Source organism: Brassica napus, chromosome A6, assembly GCF_020379485.1.
Source record: "Brassica napus cultivar Da-Ae chromosome A6, Da-Ae, whole genome shotgun sequence".
In the NCBI taxonomy this organism is placed as follows: Eukaryota; Viridiplantae; Streptophyta; class Magnoliopsida; order Brassicales; family Brassicaceae; genus Brassica; species Brassica napus.
Window position 1 is genome coordinate 26278540 of NC_063439.1, and position 20959 is coordinate 26299498.

A 20959-nucleotide genomic window follows, 5' to 3' on the forward strand; every position below is an offset into this window, starting at 1 on the left:
TGTACAATATTAATTTAGCCGTACAGATTTGTAAGAAAACATATAAACAGTAAGTGATTTTTGAAGTTTGTCATTTTTGTAGTGGTTTAAGCATTTTTCTACGTATCAGTTATGTATGATTACTGAAAATATAGTACTTATTTATTATAAATTAACTGTATGGTTATCTTTTTTTCTTTTTAATGATGTGATATTTTCTTAATTATATCACAAATTTTTTTATCACCATTGTGTTATTTCTTCAGAAATGTTAAACTATTTTACCAAAAATATAATTTTAAGGCATCTAAAATTATATATATATATATATTCAATTCAAAATCTCAAAATAATTATATATATGCTTAAATTAATTTTCTATGATACTTTGGATAAAAATTATATTTATCCCATTTATAAAGTATTTTTTAAATAACTACTTTTAGTCGTAAAAATAAATAGAAAATATGTTTTTGCTAAATCCATTTGATCCACTAGATTCATTCGGTCCGTTTAATCCGCTAGATTCGCAATTCTTGATCCACTTTTTCCATTCGGAGCCTTAGTTTTCTTCTCAGTTCATTTGGTCATCCACCACTCAAAACTTAAATTTGAGATTGAACAATCTTCATTCTCATTCCTACCATTTTTTTATTCGTTCCTAGTATTTATTAGTATTTATGTGATGGTTCCCAATTAAAATCTAAGTCTAATACAATTTGATTCACACTGGTTGTTTCTAAAAGGAAAAAGGGTCCGAATCGATATGATATTGATCATGCAATACGTTTTATTTTTATTTTCTAGCTGGTACATGATTGCGTGTGGAATTACAACCATGAAAAACGGATACAGCATATATGTTTCCTAGGGAAAATTTTCTGGTCCGGATTACTTACAGAGTTACAGATAAAAGTAAATAATTGTTGACAAAAAAAGTAAATAATTAATTTTTCATGTTTGGGAATCAGAGAAAATTTTAGATATATATATATTAATAGATTTATATTGATTAAGATGGATAAGAAAAAAAAAAGAGAAAAGCATGTGAATGGCAGAGTTGTCGCTCATGTGAAAGTTAGAAAAAAAAATAAAAAATTGGCCCGTGATGAAACTGTCGAGTAGAGTTTATGAATAGTACAAAAATTATTCAGATTTTCTTCTGCGTATTCTTGGTCCACTTCATTATGGGATAGAAATATATATACATACTGGAAAGACAATTGGAGACGATATTTGGATAGTTAATCACACCATGGTAGCTGTGACAAAAAAAAATTTTAAAAAAATACACCATGGTACATATATACAGTGTCAACCAAAACTACATATAGCAAGGCCAAAAAGTGATGAGATCTGATCAGGACGTCATACATCTACGTCCCAACCGGCAAAAATAGCTCTGCAAACAAAGCATATTATGTCGTCTCTCGCATATGATTTCAGGAGATTGGATTTACTATTTTTTGTGGGTTCGAATGTCTCAGTTTTTGGGTCCATCAATTCTTTCACACTGCGTCTACCACATGCAGACCGAGATTCTAAGGAAGGACGCTTCGCCAATATTTTTTTTATGGACATGTCGCGGTAAGGTATTAATTTATCAATTTTGAAGATCGAAGTTCTTTCTACTTGATTCTAAAAGATTAAACTCTTATTTTTTGTTCTTTAGTGTTAGATATGTTTTGAATCTTGTATGACGAGCCCAAACGATATAGGATCATTCATATATAGGTTGCGTATTTTCATCTAGTTTATCTTTTTTTTTTGTAAAATTCATCTAGTTTATCTTTATTAAGTTTAGATCCGTAAACTTTTTAGTGAGACAATTTTCGAACCGGGATACTTTTATTTATATTTTTCCTTGTGTATTATCAACGTAATCTAGCTTCCATTTAATAAAATTCTTCTTTCTCTATAGATGTACCCAATTGATGATGAATCACATTAAATATCTATGTAATTTACTTTCTTTTGTTTATTCATCTGTTTTTGCATTATTGTACAGCAACCATTATAGCATTTAGCGCCTACATTACTCTTATCTGATATTCTTCAAGGAACATGATCACCATAATCTTCTTTTTTTTTTTAAAAAAAAAGAAGAAGAAAATGAACACCATAATCATATGGCCGGTTCCTAAAATCGAACTAGAACAAAATTCATGTATTTTATTTTTAGTAACTTTTATCAATGAATTGAAGGTTGCCAATTTTAGAGGTGGAATATAAAAAAAAAAATGTAAAAGCAATAAACAATAATTCTATTAAAAATCAGTCTCTTGGTTCAAAGTTTGACTGCTACCTTCTCAGGACATAATTTGTAATATTCCATTTTTTCCAACGTAATATTCCATTATTACGTCGCCAGTTTCTGAACATAAACAAACTATTTTATCGTCGATGGTAACGATATGAATTGTTCTTCAAGTGTATTCAACTTTGGATATGATGAAATTAACATGTAGTTAAAAAAACAAGAGAGCGTTTTTTACATATAGATTTGATTAACCATTATATATACTTTGAACGCTTTTGATTTTTTGACAAAATATATATATTCAGAATGAAAAAGAAGAAAAGAGATGTCTGTTTTTGGTGAGACAACGGTACCACCTCTCCCTCTCGTTGCACGTCGATGGGCCTCCTTACTTGCATGTATATATGTCCTACATTGTATATATGATATTATCGTTATTGTTATTCCCCATTTAAATTATTACGACAATGACTTTATAATGCTATTATTAATATAACTAATTATTCCAATAATTCTAGATATTGTCAACAATAATGTATTTTTTTGGGCCAAGAAAACAATAATGTATTTTTTGGTCAAATAACCATAATGTATTTTATAACTTAATGGTTGTCAATTGAACCATAATGTTAGTCAAGCTTTAATCACATCCATATGGCTGGGATTGAAACTTTGTTTGTCTTAGTGAGTTCTTTTTAGTTTTTTTTGTGGCTCCCTAAGACACACTTGCTTTGAGTAGCGACTTAGATACAGTAGGTTTTGATTCATCAAGCTGAATGTATCTCTCTGCATCATTATTGATTTAATGAAAATTCACATACTTAACAAAAAAAAAAAAATTCAATTTTAATAAAACAAATTCTAGAAATGGATTAAAACTTCATAAATATACATCACTCTCCCGGTCTCCCTTTCCACAAAAAGAAGAAATATATATTAAAAACCTAAGAGGACAGACACCAAAGAGTTATTTGTCTCAGGGATTGGACTACACAAATGTGTTTCGAAGCTCTTGTAGTTCAGTCCGCGGCGGAGACGTCTTTGTACAGGTCAACGGTCCTAGATTTTGCGTTACAAAAAAGACGATTGTCTATGAACTGAAGAAAGAAACCGATCAAATATTGAACGGGTTTCAAAATGTTGAACGGGTTATGCCTTCACTCAAACAAACAAAAAAATTGAACGGGTTTCAAATTCAATTACATAATTTTAATTTCTTAGATATTTGAAAAACTCAAAAGAAATCTAGATCCAATGAAATCAGAAAAAAATATTATTTTTTGCAAGGACAAATTATATATTTAAGGAATACATGTTTTCAAACTAAAATCGGAATCATACCAAATAGATTTGCATTAGAATTAATTTTATGTTGATGCTACTTTTTAACCGAAAAATTATAGCATCAATAATGCAGACTCGTGAACGTTGAAACAGAATTGTTTATTTTGGACCGTTAAATTTAAAATATGATGGGGACAACCCTTTAGGATATGGTAGGAATATGTTACATACAAAGGCACATATTTATGCACATGTGACATGTATGTATACATGTATCGAGATATTTAGAAAGGGGATCAGAGGACATACACTCGTGACATTGCCAGCTAGTGAGGATGACAAATGAAAAGAAATTGAAGAATAAAAAGGCAAATAAAAGAAAATAAAAACAAAAAGACAAAGAAACTTAGCAAAGGCTGCTTGTACTCTCCAACTCATTGACTGCCCCATGCAATGATAAGACGATAAATGTGTCAGCCAAATATAAAAATCGAAACTGTTATTTTAACGAAATAAAATAATACTAAAAGCAGTATTCACATCCAAATTATTTGACCGTAATATACAGAACATAGACTTAGAATTGACTCCACAAATAATTAAATTATTATTTATCTGAACTACATAAGCCATTATAAATAATATTATATAATCTTCATAATCCAAGAGAATTTAGAACTGCAAAACTATGTAAAATATTATTATATAAAAAATTCTTCATTATGAAACAATAAACTATAAACTCTGAATATTGTTCAGGAGAAATCCATTTATATAAAACTATAAAGGCAAAATATTTTACAAAAAGAGAGCTGAGTTTAGATAAATGTAACTATTTATTATTACTTTTCTGATAAACTTAAATACTGAGAGACTACTTCAAATGGGATTTTGATGACGACATGCATACCTGAAAGATATAGCATGGACGTACTCGATGAATTCAAAACCTTTTAATTTTTTCCCTTGGCTAGAAACTTGCATGATGGATTCCATACGGTGGTGAGCTTGTCGAACCACCACCACCAGGATTCACATTCATGCTGTTTCTATCAGCGGAATCCGACGAAGAGCCAACTCTTTCTCTACCACCATTCCCATGTTGCTGCTGCTGTTGTTGTTGAAACCCTGCGCTTCCACTCATGCTTCTTACGATCTGTCCAACTCCAAGAAAGTCTCTAGTCATGTTCTGCTTATCAGCGCTTAGTCCTTTGTTCACTCCTCCGTACGTACCAAACTGAGAATCTACTCCATTAGCGCTGTTTCCAGTTGCGCCAGGGTTGGAGAAAGAGTTCATCAAATCGTGAAGATTACTCTCGTTTTCTCCGTACATTCCACTCCCAAAGCTTCTTAGAATCGACGAGGCATTGTTTGTATTGTTGTTGTTGCTGCTTGAGGTTGATGAACCCATTTGAGCAGCTTTCTGAAGAAGAGCAGTGGCTGACATGTGAGATGCTGAATTAGGGTTTTGCATTGACGAGCTAAAGAGTGAAGGCACTGCTCCTGAATTGATTCTGCCTGCTGAACTCATCAGATTGTTAGGGAAGAGACCAGTACTTCCTCCTCCGCTTCCTCCAACAGCATTTTCACCACCAAAATGGTTTGAAAGCATATGGTTAGCCGAAGGAACAGCAGCAGCATTAGGGTTGCTTGTACCAGAAGCAATTCCGTTGTTTCCAGATAGGAAGCTTAGATTGAAGAGATTGGAGGAAGGAGAATTATGGTTATCATTTGAGAACTGCATCAAACTCTGTTGAAAATTCATTGGAGATGGCTTGATGTTATTGCTTGCAGCCAAAAACCCTTGTTGTTGATGTTGATGATGGTCTTGCTGATCATGAAAGCTAGGGTTTTGCTCTTGCATGAAGTAACCTGAAGCATTTGCAGCAATGAGATCAGAGGAAGATCGTGAGGCGCCCCCTCCACCTCCTCCGCCGCTTCCAAGTCGAAGAACGTCACCGGACTGATGATCAAGATTTTGTGGGTTCCCAATGTGGGGCAAACCAAGGATCATGCTTGGCGTGTTGTTGTTGGAGTTGTTGGTGGTTTGTCCGTAGGGAAAGTGGTGACTTGGCAAAGAAGTCAAAGAAGTTGGGTGTCTCGCACTCTCTTGAGCCAACGCGTCACAGAAGGCTCTATGTGTAATGAAACTGTCTCGCCTGCGACACACCAAAAACAAAAAGAAGAGTAATGTAACAACGGAGTCTATTGGATCGTCAGGTATATTAATCAAATGACGAAATAAGAAGACATATTACAGTTTCAAAAAAAAAAATTAAGAAGATATATTTCAAAAAAAAAGACATATTTTGGGAAAGGTGAGAGACAAATATTTATAAATATAGAGAGAGACTCTTCATGTCACGTAGCTTCAAATAGATTCGCGTGTAATTATTGGATCTTGAAAAATAGATAGATGGCTAGAAAGTCACTCTCCTACTCTATGACACATCATATTATTATTTCAGCTATGTAATTTTAAACAGCTTGCACAATACACACTCACATGCCTTGATGTATTTACGAATAATGCACGTAAATACATAAATAGGAGTACAATGTTGTGTCACACTTCAACTACGATGATGTATGTCCGTGTCTATATGATTATGTGTACGAGCAACATGTATAAATCAGTATACATGCAGTAAGTAATGAACATAAATATTATTCAATTCCGACCAAATATTATGCCTAAGATATGCTCGTCAATGGAAACTAGTAATTTAATGTGTATGTATATGTTAATGTATATATATATATATATATCTAAATGAATACTTAAAAGAATCAAATAGGTAGGTGAAAAAAAGTTAAGTTTCACAATAGTAGCAGTATATGGAGAGAATGATTGTCAAATGAATATCTGAATCTGTCTTAATCCTAGATCCTGTAAATCCAATAAATGCAACTTCAGCATATATTCAATGAAGGACTAATATGTTATGCATAAATGGTTAAATAACTAATTATGTATATAATTATCTACCACCATATTTTTAATACCTTCGTTCCATTTATAGAACTCCTCTTTACTGACGCGCGCACACACAAACATAGCAATGCCAACCAAGACTGAAAAATACTCCTAATTTGAAAATGTTTTTAATATACTAGTTTTTGTTAAAATTTAATATATTAGTTATCACTTCTATGCAGTTTGAAGCCATTTTGTGCAAAATGTATATAGTAATTAATCAAAATAATTATGCGGTGTGTGGTTATATATGGTGCAGATTACACCCGATTCATGAAAACGAGTAATATGCTAGTAAAATTTGCACATAAGAGAACAAACACTGTAGCAACAACTCTCTAGAGATATTATATGGTTTAGCAGCACGTGAATTGCCCATATTATAAGAATCTTTTTAAATCTAAGAAAAAAAATCTAAAAATATATTAATAAATTTTATGACAGAAAATCTGGCGGTGTTTCCAAGGTAAAATATATAGAAAACACAATAAATAAAAAAAGAAATTAAATTGGTCCTCTTTGGTTTTGAGTTTCTGCCAGAAAGCATCTTATGAAATATGGCAGTTTCAGTCATATACATATATATAGGTATATGCACACACATTCACGTGTGCTCATGTATCCATTTTATTTTTATAATTTTAAGTTAAAAGGAAAAAAGAAAGAAATTACTGCACGAAAGAAAGCGATAAGAGCATCGAAGACTTCGAGGCGAAACAGAAAGCGAACCTAAGAAAAAAAACCCTAGTCTATGAAGAATGACCCAGACACACATTCACACCCATATCATATAGGATTAATTATAATTTAAAGAGTTCAAAAGTTCAGAATATTTACCTGGAGAAGAGTGTACCACAATCGCAACGATATTCTTTGGTACCACAAGTCTTGGAGTGAGCTTTCCAATCAGATTGAACAGCGTAACGCTTAGAACATTTCTCGCATTTCCACTTCTTTTCACCGTGTTTACGGTAATAATGTTTCTTGATTCCGGTGAGGTCTCCGAGAGCACGTGACGGGTCATGGTGGACGCACGAGGGCTCCGGACAAAGATACACTTTCCTCTTCACTTCTTTGGTCGATTTTTGCTTAAGTTTCCATGGAAGATTGTGTCCTCTTCGGTGAAGTTGTAGATTCTGTTCTCTTTGAAACCCTTTGTTGCATACTTCACATATGAATCTGTTTGTAGCCATTAGTGTCTTTGGAGATAAAGCTATCACTTCTGCATCTGAATCTAATAGAAAAGAACAAAACATTGAGGGTAAAATTATTAATTAATTAAAAGAGATTTTATATTGCATGGTATGTAACTAATTATAATCTCAATCTTGGAAAATCAATAACTTGTGTTTGCTAATTTGCTTATTTCAAGATTTGGAAACTGAGAAAAAGGATAGATGAAAAAGGGATCTCTATTTTTTACTACATAATGTTTTAAAAATTGATCACATGATTTTATAAGATTAAGATGATAAGATTTCAATTAAGGGATGGTAATTAGCTTACTTGGAGTTCTTGGTTGGTTTCTTTTCTTTTTCTGTGGTGGAGCTTCAAGGGGTTGCTGAGGCTGCGGTGGCTGGTGGTGAGGAGGAGGAGGAGGAGGAGGAGGAACGGCTGCAGAGGAATTAGGAGGAAGCAGGTGAGACTGTTCATCTTGTCGAACTCCAAAGAAGGAAGCAGCAGAGGATGAAGAAGCAGCCATGGATTCTTATGTGTTCTGTGTGATGGTGAGAGAGAGAGAGAGAGAGGAGACAAGAAAAAAAAAAGAAATGAAATGAAACTAGAGAGAAGAAACTCTTTAACATTAATTTTTTTTTGACTTCCACTGATATCTTATCTCAATAAAGCCCTAAAAATGGGATATTCCAGATTTTAAAATAATAATTATTAAATTTTCTCAGCGATTTTTTTTTTAAAATAAATAAAAGTATATGTCAGGTAATAGAAGAGAAGATGAAAGTGACAAGTGAAAACGAGTACTAGGCTAGTGAAAAAATGTTCACACCCAACTCAATAGCCTAGAGTATTAAGAGTTCATATTAAGTTTTTTAAGGGAATCTATATAATCAAATTAAATCAATCTACCTTTGTTAGTTTGGTGTAGGTTTAATCTCTTGTGTATATTGATCTATATTACATAGGATACTAAAACTATATACATGTTATGCATTTAAGAAAAAGTTTGTTTTGTTTGTTGCGCTATTGAACCAAACTATTATAATTAATTTGGGTGTCGAATATAGACACTAACACCAATACAGAGCAATTGATTATTTTCTTCTGAATATGTAAATTTTAGAAAGGAAAATGAGAACTACAGAGGTCGGTGGACCCAATCCTTTTGCCACATAACGACAGTGGATGGTGCGTGAGACAAAGCCTCAACAGCTCCTCTCCCTCGCTAACATATGTGAATAATAAATTAAAAGTGAAATCGGATCTAAAAAGTTTTTTATAAAGCAGATTACCATAGTGTTTGACACTAATTAAATAATGTAGAAGAGCAAATCAAAAGGTTGAAATGATCTGCGTACGTGATTTCAATACTGGAGTAGATCCAACATTGTAAAGTTTTCGAGTTTGAAAATGAACTAGCTATTTAAATTAACATAATGTAAGTTTTCTACTTCTTCATTAGCGGTTACTAAAACTAACCACTATATTATATATAACTAAAAATCACTAGTACTAATTCTAAGAAAATTCTGATTTATGGGTTACACTTTGTTTTTATCCTTTTTTGCCAAAGTGCATCCCATCTAGTCTAATTATTTTTGTAAAGTTTTACAAACTCTTCTCATATTTATATGAAATTCAAATCCTTGGCAAAAAAAAAAAATCGTCAACTCTGTATTTTTATCTAACATATATATATAGACAGGTCTCTCGACTTTCCAAAGGTTACTACACAAAGCATCTAATATTTGCTTATATTCTTAACAAAATAAGATTATTTGTCACAATCGTAATCATCATCTCATATGGGTCTCTTCTTTTTTTTTTTTTTATCAATTGGGGTCTCTTCTTTTTGTTTTAAAATGTTCCTATCATATCATATTACACTTTTATGAATGTATGTATATCTATGTGTCATGGAAGGTTAAAAAGAGCTATTCCAAAAGGTAAAAAGGACAAAAGGAAGAATGATTGTATATATTTTTCATGTATGTGGAAAGTAAAACCAAAAAGGATACTCCAAAATTTTAACTATATTTCGTTATATTCTCCCATATATATATTCAAGCAATTGGGTAAAAACAAATCAAACAACTCTATATTATGATTCCCGAGTGATAGATCCAAACATCTTTTATTTATTCAGATAAATTACAAAACAACTAAATTCACACATAATTTTTCATAACGTTGCTGTTAATGTCTATTAGTAATATTTTTCTTAAAGATGATATAGGTTTACAGCAACCGGTATATTGTGCAGAAAATTAATCTGACATACTGCTATTTAAAAATAAATTAGTTAAGAAATTATTATAAACTTTAATTTGCTTATATGTATGTTAAGATATTTACAAACAGTCTTTAACATATTTATTTAAAAATTCAGTCTATTCTCAAAAGAAAGAGATCAAGAAAATGAATCCATTGGTAAGAGTTTTAATTGAATATGTTTTTTTTTTGATGATGATGATGATATGACGTTATGGTTTTATTTGAACAATTATTTTTGCTATGCAAAGAATTTTTAGGAAAAGGAATAACAATTGCTATTCCCGATAACAATGACACTTGAACCGTAACCTTTCCTCTCACATACAGATTCGAACATAAATTCTTTCAAATCAACAGTAAGTACATCTAAAAATATGAAAACAGTGCAAGATTTAATATACGATAGAAAAAGAACTCCACCTCTTTTAGCTCGTCGAGTTTGAGGTAAGATTTGGAAGCGTTGCTATCAGTTGCGTGCTTCTAAGTAGGGATTAGAGGGCCATATATATATATATATACAAACAGCGTGTAATAAATGGGTATGAGCAAATTTAAGAAGAGTTAATACAGTTTTGCTAATCATTAATTACTTTAATAAATCACTTTCAAAGTTTTCATATTATTAGCTAAATTTCGATTTGAATAAAGTTGTTACTGTAACTACCATTCATAATTTCATTTATTAAAATTACTTTAAGAAAACAACAACAATAGGCTCTTTTTAAACAAAAAAAAACAGGCTCTTTAAATATTTTCCATTCTAGCCCCCCACTTGTGAGGAAATTAAAAAAAAAAGACAAAATGTTTTTTTTTATTCAATCAATTACTATATTTTAAAAATTACAACTCAATTTTTTTAACCAACAAAATCATCCTTTGTTAGACCATCTCCAATATCTTACTCTATTTTTACTCTAAAATAAAGTAACTCTATAATAGAGTTTGAGTTTGTTCGAATGGTATTCTATTTTAGAGTAAAAAATAGAGTGATAAACAATAAAAACAAATTACTCTATATTTTGAGTAACCCTATTTTACATTTTATTATAGAGTGAGAAATAGAGTACTATTGGAGCATTTTTTACTCTAAACTATATTTGAGAGTGAAAAATAGAGTGGAGTTGGAGATGTTCTTGTACACGACGCTATTCGACCAAAAAAAGAAATATATACAACGCTTAAATACGAATTTGGATGTGAATTTCTTTTTTTTTTCTTGGATGTCAAATTTCTTAATATATGACATTAACGTTGAGATGTCAAATCTTTTGCTAAAAACCCAAAACTTTAAATCTATATAGTCCAATTCCCTGGTTCCAATTGCAAACGAAATTTACACCAATGGGTGTCTATGACAATATTATGCTGTTGAAATAAGATTTTTTGAAACCATAATTATCTCGATCTCTATGAAATTTATTTTTTTACCACATAAAATTTTGAAAATGATGAAGTTAAATGATTAATTTGGGTCCTATGTAAGGAAAACAAATTTTTGAGGCAGTAACATAATTCAGATAAAGTTATGTAATTTTATATAATTTTCTGAAAACAGACTAATATATGGGTATTTTGTCAAATTTTATTTTGGAAGTTTATGTGTGATTATTACTAACAAGTTACAACAGTTAATGCCACGTGTAAGTCATGGAGAGCCTATAAAATTTTCATATCTATCTAAACATATGTTTTGCCACTTGTAAGTTAATGAAAAGCTATAAGTCTCTCATATCTTTTTAAGTAAAATATATAAATTATTAAGAAAAAATTGTGCCGGGTGTAAGTCATGGAGAGCCTATAAATCTTTCATATGTAACTAAGAAAGCATATGACCGCGTGTAAGTCATGAAGAGCCTATAAACCTTTCAAAGATGGTATCTTGAATAACAATATTGTCGCGAACGTTACAAAAATTGCCTTTTAATGCTAAACTTTGTTCTTCACTCTGAGTTAGTTTGAGCTTAATATTTCACTTTTTGTTTGTTCTTTTCTTTAATTGACTTATCTTTCAAGGTCAGAATCTTTATATCAACAAGAAATTGAGCAGATATTACAATAAACCAAAAACTAGTAGACCTTAAAATGCTAATTAATTGGCTGATTACATGAACTCATACCTCGAGATATTATATGGGAAAAAAAGAGATATTATATGGGTTATCATTACATAAAATGGAGGGAATCTTGTATCTGACGTTCAAAAGATTGCCTATCGTTTTAATGTGAAACATAACTATGCAAAGGCACTAAACATTACATTAATTCAGAAAGAAGTACAAAATTAAATTCGCTAATGTATCAAGCCGAATGCATATAGTGTCCTGTAGTTTGAATTTTGTTCAAGTAGTCTGCCTTGGGTTCGAGAGTTTAACTGAAATGTACATATAAGAGTGTTGTTGATGTATAGATCGCACGAAACAAAGAGTGCTGCAGAAGAATGTCAAATAAATCTTTAAGAGAAGTTTGATATCTTCAATCTAGGAATGTTCTTATTTACCTTCACATATATGGTTTTGTTGTCGGAACTATCTATGCGAATGAAACAAGTTCTTATAGGACTATCATAGACAAATCTTTTTTTAATATACCAATGATCGGTTTAATTAAAACAAATGCCCGATATGTTGTTAATATTTGTTCTAGTTTATTTCGATGCTTCTAATTCTTCACATTTAATTTCAAATATAAAATATTCCCACCGGTTTGGAATTGTGCAGACATATTAAAAACATTTAATTTTATACATTTTCTTAACAGAAACATCATAAACTATATAACTAACCATAATTAAACTAATAAAAATCAAGTTGCATAATATAAGAAGTCATATAGCATACAATCATTAAAGTTAACATTAAATTTGAAAACATCATGTAATTTGAAACAAAAAGTTTTCTTCAAAACATCATCTATTTAAAAACAAGGGGAGGGGGTATAGTTTTATTTTAGTTAATTAATGTAACCATGAACCAAGTTATTCACTCTTTTCTTCAGAACGTCAAGTTATTAAATATATGTGTATAGGCTGTTGACAAAAAAAAAGGTGTATAGGCTACGTGCAGGTTGTTGCGGCACATGGTGGTTTCTTCTCTTGGACTAGGGACGTAAATTTGTTAGTTCATATAATTTGTCATCACATAAACGTGTACCCACTTCATCATTTTTCATGTAACGATTTCCAGTAGATCACTTACATGAGAAACTTCTTATTTTATAACTCTGTTTAAATTTCATATTTCTTTCTGCCAGTTTTTCAATTGCATAAAACAATCTGGCATTAACCGTTTGTAGTTTGTCCACCAAGCGTCAATTTAAATCTTGCATGTTGAGATTACACTTTGAACACATAAATGTGCCTAGAAAATATTTGTTAAAAATTGCAAATATTAATGAACAAGTACTCCTCATTACTAGAGAAAATGGGCTCTTCTGGCACAACAAACAAGACATTTGCATTATGTGTTCCTCTTTGAGAACGATCGATGATTTTTACAGAACTTGGCTTCCATCATTCTTCTTCTTCATGTAACAAAAACAGATCTCTATATACATTTGTAAACACATACACACTTCACTCTTGGGATTCTCCTGGTGGCTCGCTCTCTTCGTCGTACATAGACTCATCATATCTCCGAAGTGAATCAAGACTGCAAACAAACAAAAACAAACATGATTTCCTTAAACAATCGCTAGTAGAAATAAAACAAGATGGATTCAAATTTTTAAAAAACCTGCAATTCTGAGGAACTTTCCAAGAGAAACCAGACTCCTGTTTAAGATGAAGTGGTAAAGCCATAAAGTCTCTCCAATCTTGAAGCATGATTCTAAGATCATGAAGCTTACTATCCATACCAAAGCAGCAATTCGCATGCATGGTACGAACCAGATTCATATCTTTGCTTGGCTCACAGAGTCCACCAAAATACGCCGTGTTCAAGAACCTAATCCTAAGCCCGATCCGGAAAACAAAAGGCTCCCTCTTGATGAAGTTAAGAACGTCCTGGTCGTGATACCCCGAGTACCTGATCCGTGAAGCGTACCAGTACTTGTAGAAGAGTATAGTCCTGTTATTAGACCGCACAAAGCTAAACCCTCCGTTAGGTCTATTCTCTAAATCATTCGACCTTCCTAAGTAATGGTCACAAGCGATCTGGAAGTCAGCGTATCTGTAAAACCGCGTAAAAGGGTTTCTGAACCACATCACATCAGCATCCTGGAGAAGCAAAGAAAACCAAATCATTTCAAGAACATGAAACCTGAACACACTCGTTCAAGAAAATGTTTATACCGTGAAGACAAAGTTGTAACCCAGTTCAAGAACAGAGCGCAAGAAGTCGATTCTTCTCCACATCATCTTCAAGTAAGAACGAGTCATGAAGTAAGCCTCCTTTCCCGAGAAATCAACACCTTCTGTTTCGAGACTGAAGCAATGCTTGTGAAGCTCTCGGCAACGCGAGTAAGCTTTAGCATCCAGGGCAATGATCACCAAATGGTTTAAAAGCATGCCTGTTCCTTCACCGATTCGAAAACTCTCGAAGAAGAGATCGATAACAGAGCCAGGAGCAGCCCAAGCTTCGTTCAAAGTCGTTAGAATCACTGTGTTGTCTCGAGTTGCAGCTCTACGAAGAACATCTTCAAGCTTAGGCTCCTCAAGCTCCTAACATCATAGCTTAGGTTTAGATAACATCTCCAAATCAAGAGATCAAACTCAAATGCTAAACCGGGGCCTCTAGCTCTGGTGGTAAAGGACCCTCAGCTGAGGTATCCGCCATTACGAATTCGAGTCCCGGCTATCGAGGAATTAAAATTTAGGCATCGCCGGCGACACAGATTAGTCTCTTGTGCCTAAGAAGTCTTTGGGGGAAACTGTGTATAATTAAAAAAAAAAAAAAAAAACAAACAAACTCAAATGCTAACTTAGTTTCTAAATTTGGGAATCTTTCTACATTTCTTGAATCATCTAACATCATAGATTCAATGAACCGATCAAAGCCTAAATCAAGAATCGTACTCTACATTCGTCGAATTTCAAAATGTTCTGGTGACAATGTGAAAGCGAAGAGGAGGAAGAAGCTAACCAGAGACTGGAAGGAATCGAATGAGGGGAAAATGCGAGAGAAGATCGAGGAGGAGGAGCGAGGGACGGCGTCGAGGGAATCAAGGGATCGGTAGAGGACGAAGATGGAGATGGAAATGGCGAGGATGAATGTAACGGCTCGGCGTAGGGGACGGGAACACGGCGGCATGACGAAAGAAGCTACGGCGGAGACGGAGGAGCGGTTAGCGTCGAGGGACGAAACGTGGAGCTTCGTCATCGTCTTGAGCCTCGAGGGAAGACGGTGCGATAGATTCATCTACACCGACCATCGTCGGCACCGACGCCAAAAACTTAATTTTAAGACTTTATTTGGGTTTTTTTCCTTTTTTTACTATTTTACCTAGAGAAATTACTGGATTGATGGGATATCAATAAATGATGTATAAATAACTTTTCTCTTCCCTTTTTAGTTTTAAATCTTCCAGATATGAAATAAATCAGCATATTGTTTTGATTATATGATTTAAGTTTTGGAACTGTGTTTTATTATTGGGTTAAATTCATTACTTGGTTTCAGTTTGACATTAACGTTTATGTAAATTTTATTTGTTTTGATTATATCAATAAATGTTGTATAAACGTCAAGTATAAACTTCCAAAAATGAAAAAAAAAATCAGCATCTTGTCTTGGTTAGGATTTAAGTTTTGGCTCTGTGTTTTATTATTGGGTTAAATTCATTATTACAGGTTTCAGTTTGATATTTAGTGTTTATGTAAATTTTATTTTCAAGATTTGCTCCATTAACTTTTAATCTCTGATAAACAAGAAATCCTAGGAGTTTAACAACAAAATCATCTGAAATGTTTTCACTGGGACTAATCTAAGCAGACAGATATTTATTTACTGGTTTCAGCTGCTGAGGAGAGAAACTGAAAGAGTAAGGTTGAGATCAATCTTTGGTGAAGAAGCAAAGCAATCTTTGAAGACGAATGGTGCAGAACAAGTGGAGACTGCTTCACTCGTTTCGCTCACTGATGACCCGTTGCTTCTCCATTGATGATGGTTCAAAGACAGAGACAGCGACAAATCTTCCTCTTCTTGTTCTTTCCCACTGTTCTCCCATTTGTTCTTCTCCTTCTCTGTCTTCTATTGAGGACAAGACAAACAAATAAATCAGCTTCTAAACCGGACAAGATTCGGATTGTGTTACCCCAATTTCAATAAACCTAAAAAGTTATAATAAACCTAAGCCGGAAAAAAATCTGAGTTCTAATGAACCTTAAGTTCCTATGACAACTAGGTAACTAAACCGGACACGACTCGATTTTTAAATTTCACCCAGTTTCAGTCAAACCGGTTAAGACAGCAAATCAAAATCTAATGTCCAATCTAGAATCGAAGGAGAAACATTATTGAACCGGCCTGGATTTAATTTTGCTTAGGCTTCAAAATTAAATCCAAAAGTATATAATGAGAGTATATTTTACTTTTTTTTTTCTGAACAACTAGAGTATATTTTACTAATTAGATGAAACTACACGTTGACATAAAAGTTAATAAAACATACCTTGTGGCATTGATGTGATGGAAACGCCGTCGTTTCTTTCGTCTTCTCCATGTTTATGATGTGAAGAAAGTCATCATCATCATCACCACCACCAGACTGTGAAGTCTGATTCTCTCTTCTTCCTCCTCTGTGCCAAAGTAAACAATATTAAAAAGTACAATTCAAATACAGACAAAAGGGTATATTATGATAGCTTCACTGATACAAAATTAAAAACATGTCAGAAAATATAAATGAATAAAAATTTACCTAAGAGAAGAATGTGAAGAAAGAGGAAACGAGTGAAACCCCAAAAGACAATCATTCCTTGAGGGTAAAGACAAGTTGTCATGAAGATAATCTTCTTCAGTGTCTTGTCTTCTTCTTATTGAAGATAAAGAGCTTTCCTCTGTCCCCAAAAATGAAAAAATAATAGACTATAATGAATATTCCCTTGATCAATAAAAATAATTTGTTTTAATATAAAAGAAAGCTATATGTATTTATAACAATTGTCTTATGAATCATGACACTAGACCAATAGTACATACTACAAACAGATGCTGTAAAACAATTAAATTCCATCCATTATTATAGTTTTGATGTTAACAGTTCAGATTAAAATCAGCGGTCCAGTTCTTCTATAAATCATATCATTTCAGAATATTTATGGAAAAAAAAATGGACAAAAAGTCCATACCTGATTTGCCCAAAGTGAGTTTAGAACCTCTATACATCTGTTGTATGTGATGAAAAAAGAAGAGACAGGGATTTTAATATTCAAGATACTATGAAAAAGATATAAGGCTAAGAGAGAACAAAACTAACGTCAGGTAAATCTATTACCTGGAGATGGCTCTTGACATGTGAAATGGTGAGTCCCCTCACATCCATCATCTTAAGAATAAGCTTTGGAGTGGCTCCTGTTTCATAAAACCCAACATAAATACAACGAGAACAAAAAGATTAAAAAGGTAACTATGATGATTCTTTATGTTGACTATTCATGAAAAAGGTAATGAGTAACTTTAATATTTTGTAGAGCATGAAACATAATTGCAAAAGTGTGACTTGCGAGCATGGTTCAGAAACTTGACGAAAATTATTCTTGAAGGATGATGACAGAAAATAATGAGAAATTTTCAAACTTTGGACGAAATATCCAAAAAAATAATAATAAAAAACTCCAAACTTTAGATATAGGAATGAAACAAAGTAGCAAAAGTATGAAGGCATCGTTCAACAACTTGACAAGATGATAAAAATGTTTATACTTATTAGAAATTCCCTAACAAATCCAAACTTGAAGACATATGGATGAAACAAATTAGCAAAAACTGTGAGGTTTGGTTCAAAAACTTGACAAAACAATGAGAAAATTCCAATCTGTTTCGAAAAAGATCCAAAAATTCAAAACTTAAAATATATATATTTAAGTGAAACGAAGTAGCAAAAAGTGTGAAGCTTTTCTTCAGAAACTTGAATAAAACAAAGTAACAAAAGGTTGCATTTTTGTCGAAATATTGAAGGAGAAAAGAAACGTACTATGTTGGCCACCAAGCATATCGACGGCGTTTAGGAAACAACGGTGGAGCTCCGGCGTCCATCTGAGTCGAGGCACTGGAGACCGTACGTATGGCCTAACTCTGCCGCCTCCGTGACCGTTAAAGCCAACGTCGTTGCCGTTTCTTCCACCACACGTACCCATTCCTTCACAAATCAGTCTCAAGAACCCTAAAACGTCTTTTAGATTTGGAGCACAGAAACCAAGAACAGAAGACAGAGAAACGTAGGAGAGGATTTGTGGGTATGTGTTGGATTTAAAAGAGCAAGTCTCTTTTGTTTTCTGAAATGGTTTTGGCTTTTTCTAAAAGATGACTGTCTCTTTTTCCATCTATTCTTTTTGTCTTTTTGAATGCACTCATACATATATATATATATATACACCCCTCTTTACATATATATCTGCAAAATGCCAAAAACTAATTATTAGACCTTTTTAGAAAAGGTTCATTCATTTTTATTTGCCGGATATTCCATTGTAGTTGTGTTTAAACTGGAATTGTAATTGATTTATGTTTCGATTTTGGATTTTGTTTGATATATAGTTTAGATTTAATTTGAAATATTAAATTCTAAGTAAAATTTAATATCATTAGAAATTTTCTGATTTGAGCATCATATAAAAAACATTAACACAATTTGGATAAGGGCAATTGTCAATAATAGCACCTTTTGAAATTTATGTCTCAAAAATAGCATTAGAAGGAGAAAGTCACAAAAATGACATTCATTAAAGGGTAAAATATCCCTAATACCCTTGGTTTAAAATTAAATAAACAAACAAAAATAAATAAAAATAAATAAAATAAAAATGAAAAAAATGAAAAAAAGATTTTTTTTTATATAGTTTCAGATTATATGTTTTCAGATTCGAAATTTTTACAATTTTTTTTTTCTCGAAATTTTTTATTTTTTTTTCAAATTTTATTTTTATAATTTAAAAATACTTTTTAAAACTGTTTTTAAAAATTTTTTTTTTTATTTTAATATTTTTTTTTTTATAAAATTTTAAACCCTAATTCCAAAACCCCACCCCTTAACTCTAAACCCTAAGGTTTGGATTAATTAACCCAAGGGGTATAAATGTATATTTACCTCTTTAATGAAACATATTTTTGTGACTTTGAACCTTGAGTGCTACTTTGGGAACATAAACTTGGTTTGGTGCTATCCTAGTCTTTTTCTCTTTGGATAATTATATTTACAAATCAAAATTTGAATCAAATTATGTAAAATATTATTTCAGCTTAAGAAAATCTAAAAAAAAACGTAAGAAAATCTACACTGAAAAGAGCTAAAACCATAGGTTTATGAATTGTTCACGACATACGTGAAGATTTGGCGATACTCAGATCTCGTAAAGACATTTTTTTTTTATAACGAAGGTATAAAAAGTAACCAGCTGGAATGTTTTAGTGTTTTTATTTGGTACTTTATAAATTTGTTTATTAAGAAAAACGAGGTGAGATTTGTTTTTTGACGTAGCTACAAGGACATAGCCATATATAATCTACAAAAATGGTAATTATACGAAAATTGTTTTGGCTTTGGTTACATCAGCCTTGACTCTTGACCCCATTATTATTATTATCTTAAAATATATAAATAGTTTAAAGAGATGCATATCAACGTACCAGAGAATCAGAGATATCTACACAAGGCTATAATATACAACTTGCATGCAAAAAAAGAACTGACTACTTTTGATCATCCAATACTAATCTCTTGTCTACACATGGGTCTATAATATTTACCTTGTAGGGATTTGAGATTTACCCCAATGAACAAGTTTCGTCTAACACTTCATCAGACTTTTTACTCGCTCTTTTTCACCATATATTGCCCCAAATTTATATAGGCCAGCTGCTGCTAAGCTTTGACCATAGCATTAATAATTGTTCCTATTTTTGTTTTTCGTTGGGGTTTCGTGTTTAACTTTCTGATTTCAGAAACTTACAACGGTCCTTCCTAATATCTTTTGGACCACCGTTTTGACTTCGTTCCCTCCCCCCCTAATTCTCTATTATTATTTGTGTTCTCTCATTTCCCATTCATTTTGTTTCTATATAGGTTATTGCCTACGGTTTTGGCACATCTAAATATTCTATGAAAAGTTATATATTTACATTGCATATTGTATCTTTTCGAATAATCATAAGTATTAACAAAATCAACGTTAGATTTTAAATAGTTGAAAATCAAAACTCCTGAAGTCCTAGAAGAGATTTTAGATCTAATAATAACTCTATAAACTTTAATCTAAAAGGATAAAGATTTTTCTTTGACATAACTTATGGTTAACTCAAAATGAATGAACCAGAAATTATTTTAGAACATTTTCTTATCCATAACAACTCTGCCATCTCAACATGTAAAACTGAGAGACTTCTGATGTATCCACTGAATCCAAATGATTCAACATCCATTATTTTGATCTTTAAAACTCTACAATAAACCACTAACTAGGTCACTGTTGATTCATGAATCATCAATTTGACAAGTTAGGAAGTATTCAAGAAATCAATTTGACAAGTTAGGAAGTATTCAAGAAGACAGCCTCAATGAAAGGATCATCAGGTTTCTTCTTCTTCTTTCTCTTTAAGATTTGCCTTTCTCCAGTATTTTTTCAAGAGAAGCAAATTTTAAAAGTGTTGACTAAGAGGTGTCTTTTCCATTAAAAATTTTATCATTCGTTATTTTCAAATGTATCAAATGGTTCATGTGATAATATCAAATTGTGGTTCCACTGAAAACATCTATTACAACAAAATTTTCTTCTATATTTTTCTTTGTAATAAAAACCTGTAAAATAGAGATGAGTTAGAAATGCTTTTAGGCCATATATAATTAATCATTTCTCC

The 20959-nt window shown here is 32.0% G+C and overlaps 3 protein-coding genes across 7 annotated transcripts; all 3 read right to left on the bottom strand.

Annotated features, from left to right (window-relative positions):
* Window positions 1-2410: 2410 nt before the first annotated feature.
* On the bottom strand, window positions 2411-8322 carry LOC106369359 (protein indeterminate-domain 5, chloroplastic). 4 transcript variants are annotated; one of them, XR_007339945.1, is made up of 4 exons: window positions 8007-8307; window positions 7338-7734; window positions 4434-5682; window positions 2411-2648 (listed from the first exon to the last, which is right to left on the bottom strand). XR_007339945.1 is itself a non-coding variant. In XM_048781294.1 (3 exons), exons 1-3 carry the CDS (start codon window positions 8200-8202, stop codon window positions 4494-4496), a joined length of 1782 nt encoding a protein of 593 aa, XP_048637251.1. In that variant the 5' UTR covers window positions 8203-8309; the 3' UTR covers window positions 3701-4493. The 4 variants fall into 4 exon arrangements, 1 of the variants encoding a protein (XP_048637251.1); XR_007339946.1 differs by having other exon boundaries at window positions 2579-3298; XR_007339944.1 differs by lacking the exon at window positions 2411-2648 and adding an exon at window positions 3701-3964 and having other exon boundaries at window positions 8007-8322.
* A 4984-nt stretch (window positions 8323-13306) lies between these two features.
* On the bottom strand, window positions 13307-15352 carry LOC106369360 (uncharacterized protein At4g15970). 2 transcript variants are annotated; one of them, XM_013809523.3, is made up of 4 exons: window positions 15029-15352; window positions 14239-14604; window positions 13682-14163; window positions 13307-13597 (listed from the first exon to the last, which is right to left on the bottom strand). In XM_013809523.3, exons 1-4 carry the CDS (start codon window positions 15302-15304, stop codon window positions 13522-13524), a joined length of 1200 nt encoding a protein of 399 aa, XP_013664977.2. In that variant the 5' UTR covers window positions 15305-15352; the 3' UTR covers window positions 13307-13521. The 2 variants fall into 2 exon arrangements, with proteins under 2 accessions (XP_013664977.2, XP_013664976.2); XM_013809522.3 differs by having other exon boundaries at window positions 14239-14607; window positions 15029-15350.
* Window positions 15353-15789: 437 nt separating this feature from the next.
* On the bottom strand, window positions 15790-18444 carry LOC106369361 (putative Myb family transcription factor At1g14600). Its single transcript, XM_013809524.3, has 6 exons — window positions 18081-18444; window positions 17382-17458; window positions 17236-17272; window positions 16806-16944; window positions 16557-16683; window positions 15790-16135 (listed from the first exon to the last, which is right to left on the bottom strand). The coding sequence occupies exons 1-6, from the start codon at window positions 18241-18243 to the stop codon at window positions 15899-15901; spliced, it is 780 nt and encodes a 259-aa protein (XP_013664978.2). The 5' UTR covers window positions 18244-18444; the 3' UTR covers window positions 15790-15898.
* Between the last annotated feature and the right edge of the window lie 2515 nt (window positions 18445-20959).

Coding starts and splice junctions, on each gene's coding strand:
- LOC106369359 (XM_048781294.1), bottom strand. CDS start 8,202: ATGGCTGCTTCTTCATCCTCTGCTGCTTCCTTCTTTGGAGTTCGACAA. Junction 7,735..8,006: donor AAACCAACCAAGAACTCCAA/GTAAGCTAATTA, acceptor CTTTTCTATTAG/ATTCAGATGCAGAAGTGATA. Junction 5,683..7,337: donor TGTGGTACACTCTTCTCCAG/GTAAATATTCTG, acceptor GGTGTGTCGCAG/GCGAGACAGTTTCATTACAC.
- LOC106369360 (XM_013809522.3), bottom strand. CDS start 15,304: ATGAATCTATCGCACCGTCTTCCCTCGAGGCTCAAGACGATGACGAAG. Junction 14,608..15,028: donor TCGATTCCTTCCAGTCTCTG/GTTAGCTTCTTC, acceptor CTATGATGTTAG/GAGCTTGAGGAGCCTAAGCT. Junction 14,164..14,238: donor GTTACAACTTTGTCTTCACG/GTATAAACATTT, acceptor TTGCTTCTCCAG/GATGCTGATGTGATGTGGTT.
- LOC106369361 (XM_013809524.3), bottom strand. CDS start 18,243: ATGGGTACGTGTGGTGGAAGAAACGGCAACGACGTTGGCTTTAACGGT. Junction 17,273..17,381: donor ATGTCAAGAGCCATCTCCAG/GTAATAGATTTA, acceptor CACATACAACAG/ATGTATAGAGGTTCTAAACT. Junction 16,684..16,805: donor TCTTCACATTCTTCTCTTAG/GTAAATTTTTAT, acceptor ACTTTGGCACAG/AGGAGGAAGAAGAGAGAATC.